Below are 24,687 nucleotides of genomic sequence, written 5' to 3' on the forward strand. Positions count from 1 at the left end.
CAACTCTTGTCTTCTTCAATATTACCAAACTTGTTTCCATATACAAAGGCCTCAAACATCACGTGTCTGCTGCACCTGAGTGTGTATGTGTATGTGTGCTGCTGATTATGCAAATAATCATTAGACAATTGTACCAGGAAGTTTATGCAAGAAAGAAAAATCCCCAACCATTTTTTCTAAGTTCCTCATTCTGTTAGCTGAGGGTAACAGTCCATGTAAAGCGGTGGACCCACTTGTCAAGCCAAACAACGGCAGTCTGTACTTTAGGAAACTCACACAAAGGAAATCTGAGGACTACAAGACTAAACATTGCATTAACTGTTTCCTTGACCAAGGAGGGGGACACACGGGTAAAGCGGTAAGTACAAAGGAATGTGAGGTGTGAGTGAATCCAGTCAGAAATGTGTATTACACTCTGTTCATGCACAGTCGCACACACAGACGAACAGAGTTTAGAAGTTTGTTGAATGTGTCTGTGACTAGAATGGAGATGATAAGCTTACCTGTTAATTTTCTTGAAATTGTTCCCTATTTAAAATGTATTTCAATTATTTGGGGGATTTATCTTCAGTGTGAATGAGCATTTTACTCGTATGGATGGTTGATTTAAACTGTAAGTAAGTGTTTTTTTTATGGTTTTGACCAAGACGCACAATAATATAGAGCTATTGTATGTATTAAAAAGGTTTAGAGTTGCTGTGTTATGTTTTTTAAGTCTCATTGTGAGTAGATATGGATCCGTTATTAAAGTGTAACCAGGAAGAGTAACCGCTGTTAAAATACAATGGCTAATAGGAATCTTAATATAATTCTCTCTGAGTATCTAGAAAATGAATAAATCACAATTTTAACTCAATATTAGGTGGGTTTTTAGGTGGCTTTGCTCCAAATGTTGTCAGATTCATCAGCTGCTCTACTTACATTAAATTCCACGTTGGGTAATTTCCTCTCCAGTTCTTTGTCTCCTTTCATTCTAAGCCTCCCCATTTTGGCTCAGCCAGAGGAAAGGAGAAAGTGTATGTTTTTTAGAGCACTGGAAATTGTGAGTCTCTGTGTGCGTGTGTCTGTGTGTGTGTGCGTGCGTGCGCAAGCTCCTAATCTCCTCAGACCCCTGGTTTCCGGCTGTTTGCTGACTGTCAAGTTAAAAATATAACAGAGGCACTGAACCTGCAAAACACGTGGCAACCTCGTCATAAACCATAAAGCTAACGTTCTCACGCAAAAAGTAATGGCTCACAATCGTATGTCAAGTTGTGTCTTGTTTTTTTTGTGTGGATTTACTTGCAGAAACCTCCAGGCTATTTAGAGAGGCTAAGCTCTAGTTAGTGTTTTGGGGTTTGCCCCTTCTCTGTCTGCCTGCCTCTGGGGTGATGGTGTTTCCACTTGGTTTTCCCCCTAACTCTTCAAATAACCAAAGTCATATTCAGGTCAGTCTGACTCAGTTGGGCAGCTTGGCACTGCACCAGACGCACCATCTTTGAGGACAATAACCACTATTGTTTTGCATACTATCACTCATAACTCTATCATGAACTCAGTTTCCTGTGGACGCGGGAGGTTACGATGCTATTTGAGTCCTTAAAGCAACCGGTTTAATTAGTGATCCTAAAATGATTTCATGTCTCTAAGAGTGGCGGTGTCTGTCACCATGGTTAATACTAAAATATCTCACACAGTCATCCGTGTTCCCCTTTTTCTTTGAAGATCCTTTGACTGTTCCTATAGTGTCAAAATGTCCTGAATATCTACTGAATATATTGGTTTGAAATTTTGTGCAAATGTTCATATCCTCTTGGAGATGAATCCCAATGACTTTGGTGATCCGCTGACCTCTACCACCAGCATTATGTAAGATTTGTGCTGTTAAGTGTAATATCATGACAACTTTTTTTCTACTAGCTCCTGCAATCACCCTGTGCCACTGCACTTTCCTTTATAACATTTCTATACAAACCACTACAGTGAAACTTGTATATTCTGTACATACCCAGGATTTGTATTGCATTTTTCATTTTTATTCTATTTCTTTTTTGTATTTATGTTTTCATTTCTACCTCATTCTGACCTGCCTGTTGCTGTAACAACAGAATTTCCCTGGTATGTGGATCAATAAAGTTGTATCTTATCTTATCTTAACTACAGAGGTGAAAAGTGTGAGGGACCATTGTTTTTCTGGAAATGTGTTCCCCTATTCTGTATTACCATTTAAATAAGTTCTTTAAACAATGTCCTTTGTGTTGCTGAACACAAAAACAATACTAGGGATGTTACAACCCTGGTCATGTTTTTTGCCTAAATGCAACTCAGGAGTCCCAGTTAAGATCTACCTCAATGTATATATGCTTGATCTTCAACTTTTTGTCACATAACCAGATATGTTCTTACACAGGTCTGAATCTTTTGTATTGTTCATTTACATGGGAGTATTTCGTGTTGGTGCAAGTCATTGAAGTAGTTGAATTCAGTCTCGTAACACAAGACATGTTTACATGGACTCCAACATTCCCCATTAAAAACATAGTCTGAATAAGACAGTGCCATGTGAACAGCATTTTCTGATTATCCTAACTCGAATAAGGTCATACTCAGAATCTAGACGTGATGTATTCCAAACCTAGTAGCATTATATTCGCAATCCCATTAAAACGTCCTATAACCTTATGGCAGTTACCAAGTGCTTGACGACACATGCCCTTGGTTACACATCCTTTGTTCGAGTGTAATCATAGTGGGACATAATGTTGACAATAGTCATAATCAGACATATTTTCTGTAGCGTGCAAACTGGAATATGAATGGAATTCTCTGGTAGCAACTCATGTAAACATCATAATTGAAATAATGTCTCATTCAGAATAAGGTAAATATACAGGATATTGCTGTCCAAGTCTACATTGAAATTGACTGAGAGATGACAATTTGTGTGTGCATGGGAACGTCCTCTGACTCTTTTGATCACATTGTGACAAGTGATAAAAAGAGAATAAGTCAAATGTCACTGGTTTGGTTCTGTGTTATTTTTACATTTACAAAAAAAACCAGGAGCCACAGGTGTTTGATACAACCTTTTAAGTGTTGTTTGTTTTCGCAGCTATAAATGTGCAATAGTCCATTTCATGCTTCCTTTTTCTGACTTCCTCGTGCAGCAGGATGGGCTGCATGAAATCCACACTGAGCGAAGCTCTGAACGGCAGTGTGGCAGAGAAGAACAGCCAGCTGACTGAACATACCAACCAAACGCACTATGTCAGAGACCCCACCACCAAAAGCAAACAAAAAACTGTAAGTGGTCAGACAGCTGGGCTTGGGCATTAATACTAGAAATTCAGTAAAAGAAGATTACACAATGTGATCTGCTCTCATTGGAACAAAGTGTTATGATGCTGATCTTAAAACAAATTTAAATGACATATGTGTTTTGCTTTTTTAACATAAAGTAAAACCATATTAAGTAATGACCGTTGGGAAGTATTTCAGTTTTTCAGGCCATTTTAAAGTTCAGATACACAGATCACCCTTGATTAGGAAAAACAATGACTTAGACATGAACTAATGAACAGAACGTATCTGTCTCACTTGATGACATTTATCATCAGCTTGAGAGGCTGATCGAATTTACATTTCTGCTTCTCAAAACTCTTTGTCTGCTTTTGCAGAGTTCCCTGCTACCTGGTCAGGTGTTCCAAAAGTTGGAAGGTATGTCTCCTTCTTTCTGTCTTTTTGTTTCACTTACTTACTGGCTTCAAACGTATGAAAGTACAAACACCTTAGTATGAGAGCTAAATGAGGGTTTGTTCCAGATTAACGTTCCTCGTAATACAGGCTATATTAAACATTTCTAAAAAGCCTGGATTCCAATAAAGGGTTCTATATTTATAGTATACACAAATGCCAATATGTACAGTTGTTGAAGTGTTAATACGAACATTATTTATACAGCACTTTTAAAAACAAGTTGAAAAAGTACATAGATTACAACAGTGAGGCAGTATAATTACATATTGTAAAATTAAATAATTGAAATAAGATGAGAGCAAAAACAAATAAGCAAGATTGGAAATAAAGACAGTTTGATAGCAGTTACAGTAATCTATAATAATATGAGCTTGAAGCTTTGAGAATTTATTTAAAACATATTGTTGAATCTGCCAGTCAGCTCGTCAGGCGAGGAGTGCAGGAGCTGAGGGGTCTTGAGTGCAGACGCTCGGTGTCTTATCGATGAATATAAACTGCTCTTCGTTCTGGCTCTACCTAATAGCCCTTGAGTTTAATGCCACCACAATGTAATTTTCTTCAACACATCCACTTAGAGCTAAGCTACATCTTCCAGGCTAGCTTAACACAAACTGGTTCTAGCATGTTAGCCAATGCTGAGAGTTTGAAGTTTAGTTATGTAAGGCCACATTATATGACGCCTCAAATGAAAACATTGTCAAATTAAAACTACAAAGAAGTATCTGGTTTTTGACTTACAGTACAGTTAACTGACATTACTGTTCAGTACGAGTGCGCGCAGTAATAAAATATTGCATTCTGTTGATAATGAAGTTATGGACCTATTCATTGCTGTACTACATTTAACATGTCAATATCTTTTTCTGTTTCATCTCTCAGAGCAAGGCGCGGTTGGCAAAATAGTGGTCGGCCTTTACTCTTACAAAGCCGTGCACCCAGATGACTTAGCATTCAAGAAAGGAGAAAAGATGAAAGTCTTGGAGGAGTGAGTGTCTGATGTTGATATTAGAGTGATTCAACTCCCAGAAATGTTATCCATCATTTATGTACTGCATCATGTAAGGTGAAAACCAAAGATGAAAGCTTACACCAGCTATGAAATGAGCGCTGATAAAACTGCATACCACGAGCAGACTGTCAGAGTCAGGTACAGTTCACACTTGCCCATTCAACCCCGACACACGCAGTAGTTGAGTCATCATTACAGACTGTTGCATCACTTCAGGAACATAATTTAAATTCTGAGTAAGATCCAAATGTTTTAAGAGAATTTGAAGAAGTATTCAGTGAATGATGCATAAGACATTTAGATATTTAAATTTGGTACATCTATCAGACACAATATTCCACTCGCTGTAGGCATCAGATGAGTGTTTAAGATGAAAATATGTTTTTTAATTAGTTTTTTGTACTAAAGTGAAAATTCAACTTCAACAATGATTATCAAAGGAAAAACAATAATTGTGCTAAAATTAGTTGACGTTTATTGCAGATGTGGTGAGTGGTGGAAAGCAAAGTCACTGATAACCAGCAAAGAGGGATTCATCCCGTCTAATTACATCGCTAAAGCCGACACCATGGAAGCAGAAGAGTGAGTAGCTACAACCCTAACACCTTGTGTTTGTTTTCTGAAAAACCTTTTACAAACATTTTGTTCCAAGCTAAAGACCGCTTAATTTGACATTGTATGAACATTTTTATGCTTTAATAACTTTGGTGCGATTGGGAAGAATATATAAAAAGTCAATATAAATATGAGGAATATGTCAGTTTTAGTGTATTTCCTGTTCATTGCAGGTGGTTTTTCAAGGACATCACAAGAAAGGATGCGGAGAGGCAGCTGCTGGCTCCAGCAAACAAACCAGGCTCTTATCTTATCAGGGAGAGCGAAACGTCAAAGGGTAAGGAAATCGCAACAGCACATTAACAACAATCTCCACGTTCACCTTATGGATTTCATATCGTGCTCCTGCTTCATTTAAACCACTTGAAATGACTAATCTGTTTTTTCCACAGGGAGTTATTCATTGTCCATCAGAGACGTGGACCTTCAGAGGACAGATTCAGTCAAACACTATAAGATAAGAACGCTGGATATGGGCGGCTACTACATCTCCCCGAAAATCACATTCCCTGACATTGGCAGCATGATCAAACACTACCACAGTGAGTATGACTCTGGAATAGAAGAACTAAAAGAACTTCAACAGTAGCCTAAGGAGTAAAATACTTTACTTGTTCATCACTGCAGCAAGTAGAGAAGTTAAGCTATCGGAGGTCAGAAAAAACCTGATTAGAAAAAAACGTTAAGGCACATTAGAGAGCACATACCTCTCTGAGTGAGGCCTAAAGGTCCCCTTATGAAAACACATTTAAATTGCGATGCAAAATTGTATTTGCATCTGCACCATATTTCACACACACATATATATATATAAGTCCTATAAACTTGCCTGGTTTCTTAAATCAACATCCTTGAGTAATTCTCTGAGAAATCATTGAAAATGTTGAAAAACTATCTCACAATGTTAAAGACAACGATCCACACCAAAGTTTAATGAGATCTTTCCTGACCCATACCCCATTCTTCCACCAACATTTGTGCTAATCCATCCCAATAGTTTTTTTCATAATGCTGCTAACTAACAGGCAAACATCATACACAGACGAAAACATAAACTCCCTGGTTGACTCCTACACCAATTATATGTTTGCACAACTTAGTTTGAAGTATTGATTTCGTTAATGATCGACATTTAATGTAGGACTAAAAATAAAGTAGAGGTAGTTTACTTGAAACTTTACTTAAATAAACACGTTGTGTGACATTTTGTTTTACTGTACACAAACAGAAACATACAAAGGACAGGTTGTGCTTGTATACTGAACACCTCTGGCTGGCTGCTAACCCTACTTCCAGGCTTTATGCGAAGCTATAGGAAAAATACCTCAGAGCTCATCACACACTACGTCATTAAAAACATTGGGATCCTCTCATTAAAAGTTACTTGAATAGATGTGCTGTGTTATTGATTAGCCTAAAGCAGATATACACAGTAGGTATGTGTGTGTGTTCCTTTACTGATATCTTTGTGAGGACCATTTTAAGCATAGACCCTATCGAGTGAGGACATTTTTGGAAAGTGGGGACATTTTGACCGGTCTTCACTTTTTCAATGGGCTGTTTGAGGTTTAAGACTTGGTTTTAGGGGTTAGAATTGGGTTTAGGGTTGGGCATTTAGTTCGGATGGTTAAGGTTAGGGTAAGGGGTTAGGAAATGTATTATATCAATGAGTGTCCTCACTAAGATAGAAGTACAAACCCGTGTGTGTGTATGTACCTTCCAGACAAACCGGATGGCCTGTGTCGTAAACTAGAACGCCCATGTGTAAAACCCAAAGCCCAGAAACCATGGGATAAAGACGCCTGGGAGATTTCCAAAGATTCCATTAAGATGTTGAAGAAACTGGGAGCAGGGCAGTTTGGGGAAGTCTGGATGGGTGAGTACAGACCAAAACATTTATTTAAACAATGAGGTTGACCAGCTACTGCTTCTAATGTCCAAGAGTAAATAGAGGTTGAAGTTGGAAAAGGAGGACTCTATATTTACGTAATCCCCTTCGGGATATCCAATACCTCGCAGTGGGTCCAACAAAGCTGGAGTGGTCTCAGTTAGGGAAACTGAGAAAAGACAGTTTAAAGGTAGATTAGAGGGGAGGTAGCATAGACTGAATATAAAGATGGACGATGCTTCCTCCCACTGTCCAGAAATGACACCAAAATATCTGGATATGAGCGCGGCCACCGAGCACACAGCCTTAGTCTGCGGAGTAGTGATCAAGGGATGGAGCCATGGTAGCGAGGTCCCGTCGATAAACGCGCTGGATTAATCACAAATCACTCCCAGCTGTCAGTCATGACATTTTACCCGGATTTATCCAGATAGCGTTAAAACACCAGTGTGATAAGAATTACCTGAAAAGACAAAACCATCTTTGAAATTTTTTTAATTTGTTTGTATGTGAGAACATAAGAGATGTGAATTCATTGTGGTGGAGCAGCATTTCTGGATGATTTGCATGCGTGGCTGGTAGGAAAATAAACATGGGCGCTGTTAGTTTCACAGACTCTGGGTTTGCTTACCAGCTGTCAGTATGTGGAGGAAGCGGAAGTTGGGGCCATCATGTTTGATCAAAGTAAGAGTCCAGGTTTATATCAAGACACCACCTGCCGAAACTCACTCAGCCTTCTTTTCCCTTTTGACTCTTCATCCTTCTTGTCATCTCTAATAGTTTCAAGTCTTACGTGATGATTACCAGGATTATATGCAGTGACCTAGTGACTGTAGTATTTCACTGGATATCTAGAAATACTGTATCTGGTATTCTTTTCAGGGCTTCCTTAAATTTGCAATATGCTGAATAATACTGAGTTGATCCAGAATTCGCTCTGTAAGCAAGCATTAGTGTTTGATTCTGGCAGCCGTAGGTAACCACAGACTGAGTCAGGCGTCACAAACAACAGACAAATTCGACATGGTCAGAGAAGGTTCGCTGACACCCGGGTTTATCGCAAACTTGGTTGGAGATGAAGAGTTGATTTTTATCACAAAGAAAATATTGACTGGCAAACTTAGAGATTAGTTGAGATGGCGTTCCTTCATACACGTGAATATGTCTGAGAGACAAATAGATTTGCGTCATTAATAAGATAGTGGTTTAGAACTGCACTGTGGGAAATATGAGATCCATTGTTTTGGGAACTTGACCAGTTTTAGGGCGTACAAGTCAGGACACCTCAGCCTCTACTGCATGACTTTTATGGATGGGCAATACTAAAATGATGTTGAGTTGCTAAAACTGACAAGAAAAAACAATGAATTTTCCGTGAAAAGATCGAATAACAATTGTGGTATATACTTAATAGTTCAATCTTGCATCAGAATATTGATCACACATGTAATAGTATTTAAAAAATGGTTTGACAGATTAACATTGTAGTAATGACTGTTAGAAAGTTATGGCTGAACATAGTCTGTTTCAAATTCAATAGACACTGCATTTCACTGAGACCATGCAGCATGAGAGGCAGATGATTTCATCAAAAAATGGAAACAACCACTACTCTCTGTTCCCCATTTCACCCCCCTCTCTGTCTGCACAATCAGCTTACTACAACAACTCAACCAAAGTGGCGGTGAAGACTCTGAAGACCGGCACAATGACGGCTGAAGCCTTCATGGACGAAGCCAATGTCATGAAGACGCTGCAGCACGACAGGCTGGTGCGGCTCTACGCTGTCGTCACCAAGACGCCACCCATCTACATCATCACCGAATATATGGAAAATGGTAAATGAGCTTAATGTTTGACACATGCAGCTGATATTCTTATCTGGGGTGACTTACAATGAACGCAGCAGGAAGACGCTTATACACAGTTTTAACTACCAGTGACACCTGACAACACCTGTTCATTGAAAACTCTTCTTAACTGCTCAGAAGCTCAGATGACTCGTGCATAGGTAAGAGGAGAGGGTGAAAGGGCATTGGGAGCGAGACAGCTTTTTCCAGAGGAATGGTCATATGCTAACGGAAGGCTAATCCTGTTTCTTGGAGCCATTTTTAATAAAACATGTGGAACCATCACCTGTTACATCTCGAACAAGATAATGTAAAGCCTTACTATCGAGGGATGGGAGGATGACCTGAAAAAGTGTCGTCAGATATCGCTCACCTCCACTACTATTTCAGAACAGATCAACTAACGCTGCTATCTCACAGTATGTTACGCCCAAAAAACATTTTCACAGTAGCGCTCCAAATGCTGAGCGCCAAAGCACTGCAAAGGTTAACATACAATGCCCCTCACACCTGTGCATGACACTGATATTGTTTCCTATTCTGTCTTGTCTTTAGGCAGCCTACTAGACTTCTTAAAGAGCAATGAAGGGTGCCAACTGCAACTGCCCAAACTCATCGACTTCTCAGCGCAGGTGATTTTCACTCAGACCACAATGTGCTGCTTATTTTCTCACAGCTGAGTCGCTTCATGGTTACAAAACAGTTGTATCATCACTGTTTCCATAAAATGAGGAACCATAGGCAAAAGTAAAAATCAGAATCTTCACTGTTTCAACACACATGCGGCCTACCACAGACAAAGCCAAACAGAAAAGAGTGTTCACATAGATACTGTAGCAAGAACATTCAAATCTATTTATTATAACAATAGTTACGGATTTTATCAAGCTCCTTTGGAATAATGATCCTTTTGACTCATCTTACACAGTACAGCTTTTCACTGCTGACAGTATATTGTTACCCTCATGTTTTATACATTTGGATAATTCATATTTTTGGTCTTATTTGCAGAGAGTTTTATTTCAATTGTTAATTTTCTACTAATTTCCCATGAAGTTGCTTGGGAGGAGTAATTTACTGATTCGAGAGTGTATCCTCAAGACTCAAAAAAGACCATGTCAGGCATGTGAAATGTGTCGACACCACTTAAGCATAAAAGTGATGTGACAGTGATGTGACAGTGATATTTACTCAGACATGAATAGATCCTTTTTTTTCAAGATGGTTACTTCATCACATTTATCAAAAAAAAAAATTCCCGTGAATGTGTCATAGAACATTATTAGGAAATTATTAAGAAATTACAGACAGAAAAACTCTGTACAGATGTCATTTTCTAAACATAACTAACAATTAAATGAAAAATAGATGAATTGTGAGGTACTAAAAAGAAAACATTGACTGGACAGAATAATTAAAATAAATTATACTTTGGAGTAATTTTACGTGAAAAGCAAAGCTTGGAATTGTCAAGAAGTAGTTGTGTTGGGTTTGTACTTCAGCTGGAACTACCCATTATTTTCATAACCAATTGATTATTGGTTTTATTAAATGATCAATCATTACGTCAATAGTATATCCTGTATATTCATGTATTATATTAAAATAATAAAAAATGGCACATATGATTTTTCTTCTGATCAATTGTCAAAACCCAATATGTTCAGTTACCATAACAGCACGTGAGATGGTGTAACCAGTTGTTGAGTTTAAATTTTTAGCTCATTTGTATCACCCTCCGACTGATATAATATCTCTATAACATCTGTTACATCCCATAATGATTTTGTATATGATATCATTGAGACACTCTTTCCTAATGAAGTTAATAATATCTGAAGTATTGTGTACTATGTATTCATTTCTCTTTACTGATTTACCTACCGTCTTACTGTTGGTTTTCATGTTTATTTGTTTCAGATAGCAGAGGGCATGGCATACATAGAGAAGAAGAATTACATCCACAGGGACCTGAGAGCAGCGAATGTCCTGGTCTCAGAGAGTCTGCTCTGTAAAATCGCTGACTTTGGACTGGCAAGAATCATAGAGGATGACGAGTACACTGCCCGAGAGGGTAAAGTTTGTAATAGTGTATTTTTATATTCAGAAATTTTGTTTTTCCCATCGCAAACGACCTGACTCCCTAACTGAACGCTTGTGACACATTAAAATAAAAATCCCCTCCAGGCAGCTAGAGGCAGGATAGTCTACTTATTTGAAAATACCCTATTTTTGCATGACAAGCCAGACACTATTTGTTTCATTGACCAGTTGATCATGTGCACCCATACCACATTGAACAGTCCCCCCTGATGGTAAAACACACACAGCCTCTATTTCCCTCTTTACTGACACCAGGCTGGGACACTGATATATAAAGTAGTCTGGTATTTAACTGAGTGCAGGGAGATAGGAGAGTAAATGTGTTTCACTGCATCAGAAGATGAAACCTACTGATCACTGATCTGGAACTAGGAGATACAACAATTATACTGACAAACTTTCCATTTCCATGTTTGCATATATGTTATGTGTAGGGGGGTGAGTAATTGATATGGATCATTTAGTATCATCATTTTCAGATTTTCTAGGTTGAATCTTTGATAAACTGTATAACAGTGTGATAATGTGAAGTGTGTGTATGTGTGTTGTCCACAGGAGCTAAATTCCCCATTAAGTGGACTGCACCAGAGGCCTTCAACTACGGCTCTTTCACCATCAAGTCAGACATGTGGTCCTTCGGAGTTTTGCTCTACGAGATCGTCACCTACGGGAAAATTCCTTACCCAGGTAAACAGGCTCCTTTTAGATATTACCACTATACCCACATCTCATTGTATTGAATATCGATGTCGCCCTGTGTTTTTTTTTTAAACGTTGAGCTTCCCACTCAATAGTTTCTTTTACCTCTTTTAATCTAGTTACCTTGTTTCTTCTACCCTTTTTATTCATTTATTTTGCTTGAAAATTTAAACTCTTCTTTCTGATTCTACAATGATTTCTTTTAATTCTGTGTCTGTGTTGTTCTTGATGTCCCTGTGCAGCAACTTGAATCTACCTCTGTGTATGAACTGGGCTTCATAAATAAAACTGGCATGCCCATAATAATATCATTAATTTGTAGTAAATCACACTATAAGGTTCACTGTGGGTTGTTGTCAAAGCTTTGTTCGAATAGGTAATATTGTGATTAAAATAAAAGTAAGAGAAGAGAGCGTATAACTCGTTATACCGCTTCTCACCAATAGTAAGGTAACTTTCAGACAAAACACACTGAGGTTTATGAATGGACAGGACAATATGTTAATCATTATTGTCAGGATGTTTAGTATTTTAACAAATTCCAGGTCGTTTCCATGAGAGTCAAAGTACTTTTTTAAATCTGTGGGAGATGTCCACTCACATGACTGGTCAGCTGTTTCCATCTTCTTCTTCTACACAGGAGGAGGCTGTTTGTCTTCTTCTCTCGACAGAACAGTTAAATGTGGCACTCAGCTGACATTAAGCATCATTTAAATTCTGCTTACTGAAACAATTTAAACTTTAATTCTGTCCCAAGCTCTTTTCTATAGTCTATGGTCCTAAGGCGACTGGTTTTGTCTTTTCTTCTTCTCTTCTACATATTTTTGGAGGTTATTTTGTTTCTGGGTCGACCTCCTCTTCTTCTACTGTTTATTAATGTAGCGTATACCGCCACCTGCTGACGACACTACGCACCCTACTTTAATGGCCCCCGAAGTTGATGGAAATGTACCTGGTTTTCTCTTTCTTTCTTTCTTTCTTTCTTTCTTTCTTTCTTTCTTCTTATCTATTTTTGTATATATTTGTGAAATAGACTAAACTAAACCAAAACTAAACTGAAGCAGCTAAATGTAAAAATACACATTTATACATGTTTGCTGATATGTTAATCTTTAGTTTTTTTAGAATCTAACCTTTGACTTAAAGTTATATGGGCCTTTACAGTTAAGGCTCCCAAAATATATAACAATAACTTAAACGTGATATGTTATATTATGAGTCATATCGGAGGCAAATACTTTGACATTTACTCCTCTCTACTGGTGAACTTTAATTTCCATTCTTCATGGGAACAATTTTGATTTGCATAGGCTGCACTGCCTCTGTGAGCAGTGCTGCCATGGAGATAAACGCTAGAAGTAAATAAACCTTTCTGTTCCTACAGCTTCACTTGTTACATGTTCCTCCTCACACATCCATGCTTGTGCTGTTTCCAGGTATGACTAAAGGGGAGGTGATGTCCTCAGTGCAGCGTGGCTACAGGATGGCGCAGCCTGACAACTGTCCTGCTGAGCTCTACGAAGTCATGATGTGCTGCTGGAAGAAAATGCCTGATGACAGACCCACCTTCGATTACTTGCAGAGCGTCCTGGGTGACTTCTACACTGCCACAGAGGGACAGTACCAACAACAACCATAGAGAGAGAGAGAGACGGACACTTCCATAAAGACTTTGACAAATAACCTCTCTCTACTTCTACAACTTCAAATATGTGTTTTTATTGAAAGATATTTTTTATCTATAAATGACACATTCTATCCTTATGATGTTTGCTGTTGAGGAAATCCTGCAGGTCCCGGTATATATGCACTGTGGCCACTTACCTTCTCTGTGTAGAAATACAATATGTCCAATGCTGTTGACTATCACCCTGAACAATAATCTGAGATACATTGAGGAGTAATATTCCACAAAATTGATTTAAAAAAGAGCTATGCCTTATGTAAAATATACTCTTGTGCCCAGGCATGTAAATATTTGGGCGGAACAGGCTGTTAGATCTCCATATATTTTCTAAATATGTGTTTGTGTACAGAGGATCTGAACAATCAGCTGACTTCATGCAAAGAGTTTGCAAATATACAAGAGCTGGAAGCTGCTCAAACACTGGGACACTCATCTCATGTAGATGTTAACCAAAAATATTGTTAATGCTGTTTTAATTCTGCTGCTTGCTGTTCACTTCATATTGAAGTGCTGTAGCCTTTGCTTATTTTGTTTGTTTCAGGAGATAAATGTAAAATCAGTTTGTCTTTATCATTTCATCTATGTGATTTCAAACATGGCCTTTATATTATGTGTTCTTATTGAAGTAAGTGGGTTTGACACTGGGAGGCTCTTGGTGTTCTCTTGGTGAGTAAAAGAAAAAGTAACTTCAGGTTAAATGTAGCACATAAGCATATGGGTCGCCTTATACAGTGTCAGTGGAATGAATGAGCTGTTGATTTGTCACGTAAAGATAATTTGAGCTGTATACTTGTAGCTATGTGAATGAGAATGTGTAAAGACCAAAGAAATATGCAATAATTGACTCTGTTGGGTGCCTTTGTATATTTAGCTCATGTTTAAGAGGTTTAGCTGTGACTGTTACTTTGAAACAACTATCCTGAACAACTCGAACATTTCATTTGCCTAATTGCATTGTACTTGAAACAACTTTAATGAGTGTAAAATAGCCTTTTTTTCATGGTATGAAGAAATACATCCAAAGTTAGAAGAAGTTAAGTGCTTATTCATTCAATGAAAATAAAACACATATTAATAGAAAGAGAAAATTGGTTGGCCAAAGGAAGGTGGCTGTATATTTACTATGTTTATCTTTTACAATAATTCTGAGACCATGCAACACAAGGAGAGAACTTACTTATTTGCAAGTGTGTGGAGACTTTTCCAAAATAATGCAGTCAATTTGATTTATTTAAAACATATTATATAAAAAAATAAAGAAACATAAAATTGAATCATATATTGTCTTGAGCAACATTTAATTCATTTAGTAAAAGATGATGGAAATATTTTGAGCAAATATGTTCAATATCAAACTGTATTTAACTGAATTTGGACCCTAACCAAAATAATACAGAGACAATTAGTTTATTTCGCAATACGATATTATATAAAACATGTGAAGAAACAGAAAAACTCCTCATACATTATTATAATGACTATTTAAAGAAAGAAAGCAGTTTATTATTTGGACACCCCTACCTTCTTCCTGGTTTGATCACGTGGTCGTCCAAGATGGCCGCGCCCTGGAGCAGAGCTGCAGCCGCCCGACGGGTTGTGTAAGCGGCTGTTTGACAGTTGAGGAGCCGCAGGTCGTGAGTTCCACCTGCAGAGAGACGGAGGAGCCAGTGACCAGGTCCGATCATCCTCAGACCCGCAGACATGAGCAAGGACGAGGTCATACTGTGAGTAGCTGCTGTTAGCACGTAACGTTCACACGCTCCACTAATGTTAGCATTTACTTAGCACCTACTAGCTGTTAAGTAAACGGGCCTGAGAGCTGCCTGTGTCATTGTTATGGAAACATTTTAACCCGATAATGAATTGAACTGAATCTTTTTTCATGGATGCTACAAATAAACCCCGATAAACGCAGCTGCCTCTATTGTGGAGAATTTAGCAATTCAATTTTCTCTTGCTCATTTTAAAAGGTGGATTCATGTATTAACGCAAATCATCAGCTTAAAATAACACTTCGGGTCTTATGATGAATTCGGCATGAAGGTTTTTCACCAGAGAGAAATTCACGTCTTCATAATCTTTTCTAAAATTGAATTAACTGTTAATTAATATCCAAACAGACTTTTAGTGAGAAAGAATGTATTTGGGGAATATTTCTCACTGCAATGTTATTAATGGGTTTGTACTGTATGAAAGTCAGAATGATAGTAGACCTCGACGTGTTTTCTTTTGTTTCACATATTTCATTTTCATTTTCATTGTTATTTCTACCAGGCACTGGTTGTCCATTTCCCCGAATACACTTTATATTTTTAGAATCACTTACAATACACTTTATACTTAAATTACACACTGTTATTGTGCTCAATTTGCATATGTCACTACGGACATATGCAAATCAAAGTTTTTCCATTGAAGAATGGAAATTAAAGTTCACCAGTAGAGACGAGTAAATGTCAAAGTATTTACTTCCAATATGACTCGCATAATATAACATATCACGTTTAAGTTATTGTTATATATTTTGGGAGCCTTAACTGTAAAGGCTCTAAAACTTTAAGTCAAAGTTAAGATTCTGAAAAACAAAAGAGAAACATTATACATTTCTTCTACCAGCAGGTCTGCATATGTAAAATATTCGTCCTAAGTCTGAGGAGTGAGCTGAAGTTCAAATCAAGTTAACATAACTATTTTTCCTTTTTCCATTTAGCAGTGGTCCTCCTCATCTAACAGTTTGATTTCCATCAAGGTCGTTTTGAATTTCAGTCCGGTTGTGATGCATCCCTGATAACTCCACAGCAGCCTTTCATCCAACCGTCCTCTCTGCTGCTGGGACACGATAAGAGCAGAGGAGCGTTATCTCCCAAAATCAGTCTGTCCTTGACGGCTCCTCAGCTGGTTTACCAAAACGATTGCAGAGGCGAGGGAGGGGCACGCTTGTGTTTTAGATAACGGACGCTCGCTGCAGCTGCATTGTGGCCTTCAGGTTATTGTCATTCCGGCGTTAGCAGCTAAACTCAACTCTCACCCAAATCTGTATCGTGCATGTGCTTCAGGCTGTTAAAATGGTCCCTCTGCAAACATATCTAAGCCAATATTTGCAACAGTTTGCATAATTTTGTTCTACTGTTATGCTTAGTAAAGACTGAATGAACATACACATTTAATATAGTCAGTAGGAGTAGTGAATGTGACTTCAGGTCCACCCAAAGAAGATCAAGACTCCTATCAGCTGATTTTTATCAGCCAGCCAATATATTCCCCGGGCTCTAACACAAACACATTACTATATGGATGTGTTGGGTCACAAACTTTCATTGCTTTGTTTAGATGTCGGCTGTCGTGATGCTAATATCTTTTTCTTTTTCTTTTCTTCCAGTCCGAAGGACTTCCCTCAGCTCCTGAATGATACATTCCTGCGAGCAGCGCGAGGAGAAGAAACTGAACATGTCCCAGTCTGGTGTATGAGACAGGCTGGTAGATATCTACCAGGTACTGTCTTGCAATTCAATATAGAATTCACTTGGAATAGTGTTATAGTAGGAAGCATTAACGATGGATCTTCTTCTCCAGTGTCCCTGTAATACATGACACCGTGCCTGTAAACCTGATTTCACAGCCATGTTATTTAATTTAATATTTATACCTGTGCTTTTCCTTCTCTGACATGTCAAAATGACTTTGTTTAAAAAAAGATCTCATCCCTTAATTTTACAAAAACTTTTTTCAAGGTGTCCATTTATTTTCTGTGTTCCGATATGCATATGTTCAGCACAAATGATCATTTTCACTAAGATCTATAACTTTACTGTCAATGTGCCAGATTATTCTCTTTCTTCATTGTCATTATGATGATCATTTGTATTTTTGTTGAATCTAATCTGCAGAGTTTCGTGAGGCCAGAGCAGGGAAGGATTTCTTTGACACATGTCGGTCACCAGAGGCCTGCTGTGAGCTCACTCTGCAGGTACGTCACTGGACTCCGACAGAAAAATACAATTTCAGTCATTTAAAAAAAAAAAAGCTGTTTTACACAGTTAACAGCCAAACCAGCCATGACTGAGACTTTCAAGTTGAGTCACATTGAGATCAAGGAGTGATTTAAAACCCCCCAAAAAAAAAATATATATATCTTTTAGGTGCCACCATGAGACAACAATGTACAAACCACAAATTAATTTTCGTAGAGTTTTTTTCTTTTAAAAGATAAATTCCTCCCTTTGTTCCACTTTTAGCCTCTGAGACGTTTTCCCTTCGATGCTGCCATCATCTTCTGTGACATCCTGGTCGTCCCACAGGTAAGAAGACCAGTCTCATTCTTTTAACATGTCCACAGCACATATCTTATTATTCCGTTACATCGTTAGGTTTAAGTTGAAGTTGCATCACTTACACTTGCAGTTGTCAGTATTTTTGAGGATAAAACTCTAAGTCAAATGATCACGTTATTTAAAAGGTCGTTTGTCTATGGAGCTTTTTAGCTTCTGTAAGCTTCTGTTTCAGTTTTACAGTATATACATTATTAAGAGTTCTAAAGAGACTGAATATTAGACCTATTGTCACGAGCTGCCCAAAAAGAACAGCTTTATTTAACAGTGTAATGTGTTGGCTGTGTATATGTCAGCTTGTTGCGCCCCCTAGCGGCCACATTGTTGCCTACTAACAATCAGCTCACACCTGAACCTTTCATTTTCAAGGAAGTGCCAGTGATGGGAGACTGTGCACAGTAAGAAATCTCTGTACAACAGTTGAGTGTGTGATTTCTCCAGTTTCCTAACAATATGTCTCTTCATCTGTTAAAAACTGCAGCCATCTCTCAAATATTGTCTTTATTCATCCTTGCACTGATCTTCCTCCCTGCAGGCCTTGGGTATGGACGTCCAGATGGTGCCAGGTAAAGGTCCCACATTCCCGGAGCCCCTGAAGGAGCCAGAGGACCTGCAGAGACTGCAGGTCAAAGTGGACGTGGCCAAGGAGCTGGGCTACGTCTTCAAAGCCATCACACTGACCAGACACAAGATTGAGGGCAAAGTGCCGCTCATAGGATTCACTGGAGCTCCGGTGAGAATAAGAATTTGTCTGATTACGTTATTTCGTATAAAAAAAATTATATTGATATTTAAGCATTGTGTTTGTTTCTCTTTCCTCTTTGGTGTGTCCCTCAGTGGACGCTGATGTCCTACATGATAGAAGGCGGTGGCTCTCCCACTCACTCTAAGGCGAAGCGTTGGCTCTACAGACACCCTGAGTCCAGCCACATGCTGCTGAAGATGCTGACAGACGTGATAGTGGAGTATCTGCTGGGGCAGGTGGCCGCAGGAGCTCAGGTTATAACTTTAAACCATTGGTGTGACACATAATAATTCAAGTGTCAAGTCTTTTTCTATGACTTATTTTGAGAGGAATAGCAGCAGGCAGGTTTTTCTGATGTGTGGAGCTTATCATTGAAAACAACAAAAAGCACCAAAAGCAGACCTCAGAGCTCAGTCAGGAAAAACGTTGTTGTGTAGAACAAGAACGGCTCACAGTAGGGGCTGCATTACCCAAATATAACTTTGTGTCCACCATAAAATTCCACATCTAAATGTTTGGATGCCAATGTAGGCTTGTAAAGACACAATGTTGTCTGCCTTTGTTGTTTTGTTCCTGGGAAAGTGGAGACATAGTCAGTCATGTATTGATGTAGCTCTTTGTGTTGACTATATCACTTTCAACTGCTTTACACTGAAAGGTTACGACAATGTCAGACGTAGTGATAGAAAATATCGGGTATTTCCCACTCTTAACATAGCACTAACTTTGAAACACTCTGTCCTGCCTGTATGCAGATATGTATAAAACAAAGGAAAACTAACATTTACACAGTTAAAATGAAGTTAATTATTTGGTCTCCTAAACTCTTATTTTGGGAAGACCTGTTACACAGCAGTCTGTTTGTTAATTATTAATTAGACTGCAGATGTTTCCTAGCAACCAGTTTGTACATCATTGAATTCTTTACTTCCTGAGACATTCCTGGAGGTTTAATGGTTCAACCTGAGTTGGTGCATTTGTAACTAGACAGAAGTTAATATAATCTCAGGAAGATCTTTATACAAGTCAGTGATGTTATTGATGAATAGATGGTGCAACACATCTAGTATATTATAAAGTTTAAATACCTACATGTAATTAAATATTTACCTATTTATGAACTGTGTTAAATGTTTCTGCTGCGGATGTTATTCATTATTGTGAGAAAAACTTACCTGGATTCTTTCCTCTGCTGCTCTGCCATGTTCAGGCTCTGCAGGTGTTCGAGTCCCACGCTGGCATCCTGGGACCCGTCGAGTTCAAAGAGTTCTCTCTGCCTTACCTCCGAGACATCGCCCGCCGGGTCAAAGATAGACTGAAGGAGTCGGGGCAGGATGTTCCCATGGTGAGAGACAGAAAAAATGTTTTTGTCCCAGTATATAAATATGAGCTAATTATGTACACATGAGCCTCAAGTAAACAAGTCAACAGCGACAACAGTTGTTTTTATTTATTTATCTGTAGCATTATTGTGTGTATTCTTTTGTATTAATTGGCTTCTATGTTAGTTTCAAAACTCTGATCTATTCTTATCGACACACTTCTGCTTCAACATTGTTTCCCAAGAGAGATCATTACAGATGCATTTGTTCTGATGAAAACCACTTTATACTAGATGTCCAGCAGGTGGTAGCATTTCACCAAAAATCTCACAGGCAGATGAAAAGTGCTCTGAAAGTGTGCGTGTGTGTGTTCCAGATTGTGTTTGCAAAGGATGCTCACTACGGTTTGGAGGATCTCTCTCAGTCTCATTACGAGGTTGTCGGGCTGGACTGGACCATTGACCCACGCTCAGCACGGTAACACACACACACATGTTTGTACTTCTATCTTAGTGAGGATTGGCATAATGCATTCCCTAGGCCCTAACTCTAACCATCCCAACTAAATGCCAAACCCTAACCCTTACCTAAACCTAATTCTAATTCTAACTCTAACACCAAGTCTTAACCTTAAAACAGCCCTTTGAAGAAGTGAGGCTCGGTCACAACGTCCTCACTTTTCAAAAATGTCCTCACTCTGTAAGGTCTATGCTCAAGATGGTTCTCACTAAGACATATACAAGTACAGGAACAAGCACAAGCACACACCATGACCCTAAAACCAAGAAGCCATTTGAATTGTGAGGTCTTAACAACCACACAAAGGCAATAACACACACACCAATACAAAGGGCTATTTGAGTTTATTACTGATGAATTCTCAATAATGATGTAAATGTCTTAAGATGACAACATGGAACAAAACCACTTATTGAAATGACCCATTATTTTAAACACAAATTTAATCTTTTAACTCCATTGTGAGAATTTCTGTTCTGCACCAAGCTCTGTGTTAAATACTCCCCATCAGCTCATTGGCTGTTTGTCAGAGAAGTTAGAATTTCCGCCTGGTTGGCTCATGTGGTTGTAGTTTGACACATGAAAAGTGTTGAAACATCTATGTGATTTTAGAAAAGGAATAATTGATGTACTCTTTACTTAAGCCTCAAATCGTAACCTCTGTCAGAGTGTGTAAAATCCATTTGAAGCTGAATCGGAGCAGACTCCATCTCAGGATGTTGCTGCTTGTAGCAGGAGTCATGAACCCTACTGTGGCGTTTCCTGAGGAGCAGGTTAACCATTGCTGACCTCTCCCTCGGCCCTGGTCTGTCACAGGGTGCAGCGTATAAGTCTGTCTGTGTTTTCTGCTCTACTCATCAAATACTTACCCTGTCGGTTAAAGGATTACCCGTTTGTCCTGTGATGTGTGTCTGTGTGTGTGTTCAGGGAGCGCACAGGAGGGAAGGTCAGCTTGCAGGGAAACATGGACCCTTGTGCTCTCTACGCTCCAAAGGTAACCTCCACTTCCTCTCACAGAAATAGTATAGAAGTTTGTTCATTTAGGAAAAAGACAAAACACTTCTGAGTGTCACTCAGTCGAGCACATACATGTACCTCCGCTAAGGCCCAACAGTCCCTTGATAAGACCACATTTAAATTCACTAGATCTGTATTTTTATTTGGTTCTGCACCAAACTGCACATACTCACACATGTTTGTGCCCTGAACATATCTGATTTATTTCATCAAAAATCAACAAAAGTGTCAAAAAACACCCTACCTCACGATGATAAAGGAAATAAATCCTGGATCCACTCCCTGACTCAGATCTGCATCACAATGTCATGTCTTCTTCCCGGACCTACACTGCATCCTGTCACCAGGTTTTGGGAAAATCCGTTCGGTAGTTTTTGCATAATTCTGATAATTAACTGACAAACAAGCAAACGCAGACAAAAACATAACCGACTTGGCGGAAGTAGCCATTATAAGAAAACCTCCCTCTCATCCTCAGTGTGACAAGTCTTTGTCAAATTACACACACGGATTAACAAGGACATTGATAATTAACTATACATACATGTGAACAAGGTTGAATAAATCAGTAAAAATAGTGTGTGTGGCTTAGTCTGTCGGGCCTTGGCGGAGATCTGCGCTCTACTGAGTTGCATTCTAGTTTTCTTTTTGATAATAGTTAACTTTTAGTGTTGTTTACTTCTCTGTCAACTCATGTTATTCTCAGCAGCCTGCAAACGTGCTACTTTCAGTCCAAAGCATTCCACTCATGTTATTTCTACTGAATAGTCAGGTGCTGTAATTCAATAGTTTAAAACCAAAACCAATAAAAAAAAAAAAGTTAACCTGGTCGTCATCCTCATGTACCCAGAGTCTCTAAAACATCTTAAAGTCTTACAGCAGTGGAAGCATGACTCATCTAAAAGGTCTGCCAGTTGATCGTTAACTCTCTCTCTCCCTCTCCCTCTCCCTCCTCCTCTCCTCAGGAGCGCATCTCCGAGATCGTGAAGAAGATGCTGGAGGGTTTCGGCACGCGGGGCTACATCGCCAACCTGGGCCACGGCCTTTACCCCGACATGGACCCCGAGAATGTGGGCGCTTTCGTCGAAGCCGTTCACCTACACTCTAAAAAGATGAGCAAACAAATATAAAGGGAGAAGTGTGTTCGACAAAAGCTCCTGAGGATTGTGATGGAAAAATAAATTAAATTTTTTTTTGATTTTTTTATTAAAAAGTATGAAAAGTACCAAGCATTGGGGTTTGAATACTTAATGGTAACATTAAAAAGAAAAATGTTACCGCTTCATATGTGTTTCAGCGGGTGATAAATCCACTTCCAGTGACTTGGATGATTCTGTTACATTTAACATTTTTCTGCATGAGACGGATGAACAATGGCAAACAGGAAAAACAACAAGTGCTTTGATGTTCTCGCACAAAAGTGATAAATACGGACAAATGTTCATTTACATAAATTCAATATCTTCTCATCCAGCGCAGATTTTCAGGAGAAAACAACATGTTGGTTTTCTAAGACTCATTGTTAATATGTTGATCTGACCAGGAGTGGATTATGTGTGTGGATTGGAACAGGATGATATTCTTGCAAGTACATGTCCGTTATAAATGCATTTTCAGTGGTATGGGATTGTATTTTTATTAATATTGTATTTATTCAAACAGCTTTGACTTGTAGTCTTTGACCTAAAGATGATATTAGTCTTAGATTCAAGCTCACAATGATGTCGCTTTAGAAATACAGCACTTTCTAACCGTAATGGCTGTAAAAGCTCATCAGTAAAAGCTGAGCTCTTCACCAGTACGAGCAGGTTCATGAAGTGAAAAACATGTAGACGAAAACAAAAGCTGCTGGTTTGGAGTAAGACTCTCAGCCAGGAACACACACACTGCTGCAGTGATACAATCAATTTTTAAAGATAAAATGTCTGCACACAGCGGTGGATGGTTCCTGTAGCTGACATCTTAGTGGTGAACAAATCACCTGCTGGATCTCAGCATGGAGACTTTTCTTTTTACTGTTGTGGCTGGAGAAAGCTTTTAAGAAACGCACATGATGAGAAGATGTGTGATGCTTTTAACCTTAATCTGGTTTCATCTATGTTTTATTTCATCAACTCAGACATTGTCTTATGAAGTGAATCACAGTTTAAGTATTACATACAGACAGGTTTGATATGAATGCAGCTTTCCAGAAGGGTGTTTTTATTCCGTTCAATAACAGTCAATTTAATTTTGGATGAAACTTATATTGCTTTGTATTTTATATTATTTGACTAGAGAATTTAGCTCAAAACTGTATTTCAAGCGCTGCGTTCCCAACTGATTTGAACCTAATTTGATGGACAATAACCCAGAAAAGACGATTCCTTGCTGTATATCTATTGGTGCATAGATCGTGGAAGACGTATAAAGATAAAACGTGGAGTAGAGTCACAGCGCATATGTCCGTGACAAGGAGTAACAACATGGAAGAAAGTGAAGAATCAGCCAACATCGCCGATAATGTCAACAACGAAGCAGGGCAACAAAAAACATTCCCTGGTCCTGGCCTCATTTAAATGAAGAATACTTATTTCCATTTTTCATGCTCACAAATCTTTTCTTGCTTAAACCCCCGTTTGTAGTATATAATTTTATTTGATTTGAAGTAGGAGTGGTTAGATTTAAAAAGTCATTGAACTATATAAATGTGACATGAGTCTCAGTTTGCTTTGCTCAGATACAGTTGGTAGAAATGGCCCTCAGAGGGGTATTTTTATACTTTGAGTACATTTAAGAGCCTGTACTTTTATACTTTACTTGAGTAGAGAGATTGAATCCATACATGTACTTTTACTGGAGTATCTATACTTCTACTTGAGTAAAGAATGTGAGTACTATTGCCACCTCTGGCTTTACAAAGACAAGATCAATCATGACCATTAATAAGAAATACAGTTTTGTGAAGGAGAGTGGGATGTTCTGATAAAGTCTTACATCGTCTGTAGGTTGGTCACACAGGTCTTTGCAGTCCGAAAAAATCATAGTGAGCTGCCTGCTGCTATTTGGTCTCACCAAACTAACGTATCCAAGAGACAAATGTTTCCCAGGAATACACATTCAACGACAAGATATGAAAATGAAATAAGAAATACTTAGAAAAACACCATAAATCAAATACGTTATTGTTT

The 24,687-nt window shown here is 38.5% G+C and overlaps 2 protein-coding genes across 3 annotated transcripts; both read left to right on the forward strand.

The window, feature by feature from the left end:
- Positions 1-166: 166 nt before the first annotated feature.
- lyn (LYN proto-oncogene, Src family tyrosine kinase) lies at positions 167-14,860 on the forward strand. Of its 2 annotated transcripts, none has more exons than XM_035170914.2 (13): positions 167-358; positions 3,147-3,282; positions 3,657-3,696; positions 4,615-4,720; positions 5,228-5,326; positions 5,533-5,636; positions 5,752-5,901; positions 7,083-7,235; positions 8,903-9,085; positions 9,653-9,729; positions 11,018-11,171; positions 11,756-11,887; positions 13,336-14,860. In XM_035170914.2, exons 2-13 carry the CDS (start codon positions 3,151-3,153, stop codon positions 13,536-13,538), a joined length of 1,533 nt encoding a protein of 510 aa, XP_035026805.1. In that variant the 5' UTR covers positions 167-358; positions 3,147-3,150; the 3' UTR covers positions 13,539-14,860. The 2 variants fall into 2 exon arrangements, with proteins under 2 accessions (XP_035026805.1, XP_035026806.1); XM_035170915.2 differs by having other exon boundaries at positions 3,150-3,282.
- Positions 14,861-15,109: 249 nt separating this feature from the next.
- urod (uroporphyrinogen decarboxylase) lies at positions 15,110-23,139 on the forward strand. Its single transcript, XM_035171262.2, has 10 exons — positions 15,110-15,310; positions 16,966-17,078; positions 17,474-17,553; positions 17,822-17,884; positions 18,450-18,647; positions 18,752-18,913; positions 19,870-20,004; positions 20,358-20,458; positions 21,428-21,494; positions 22,483-23,139. Exons 1-10 carry the CDS (start codon positions 15,288-15,290, stop codon positions 22,645-22,647), a joined length of 1,107 nt encoding a protein of 368 aa, XP_035027153.1. The 5' UTR covers positions 15,110-15,287; the 3' UTR covers positions 22,648-23,139.
- Positions 23,140-24,687: the final 1,548 nt, after the last annotated feature.

Source organism: Hippoglossus stenolepis, chromosome 11 (assembly GCF_022539355.2).
Source record: "Hippoglossus stenolepis isolate QCI-W04-F060 chromosome 11, HSTE1.2, whole genome shotgun sequence".
Lineage (NCBI taxonomy): Eukaryota > Metazoa > Chordata > Actinopteri > Pleuronectiformes > Pleuronectidae > Hippoglossus > Hippoglossus stenolepis.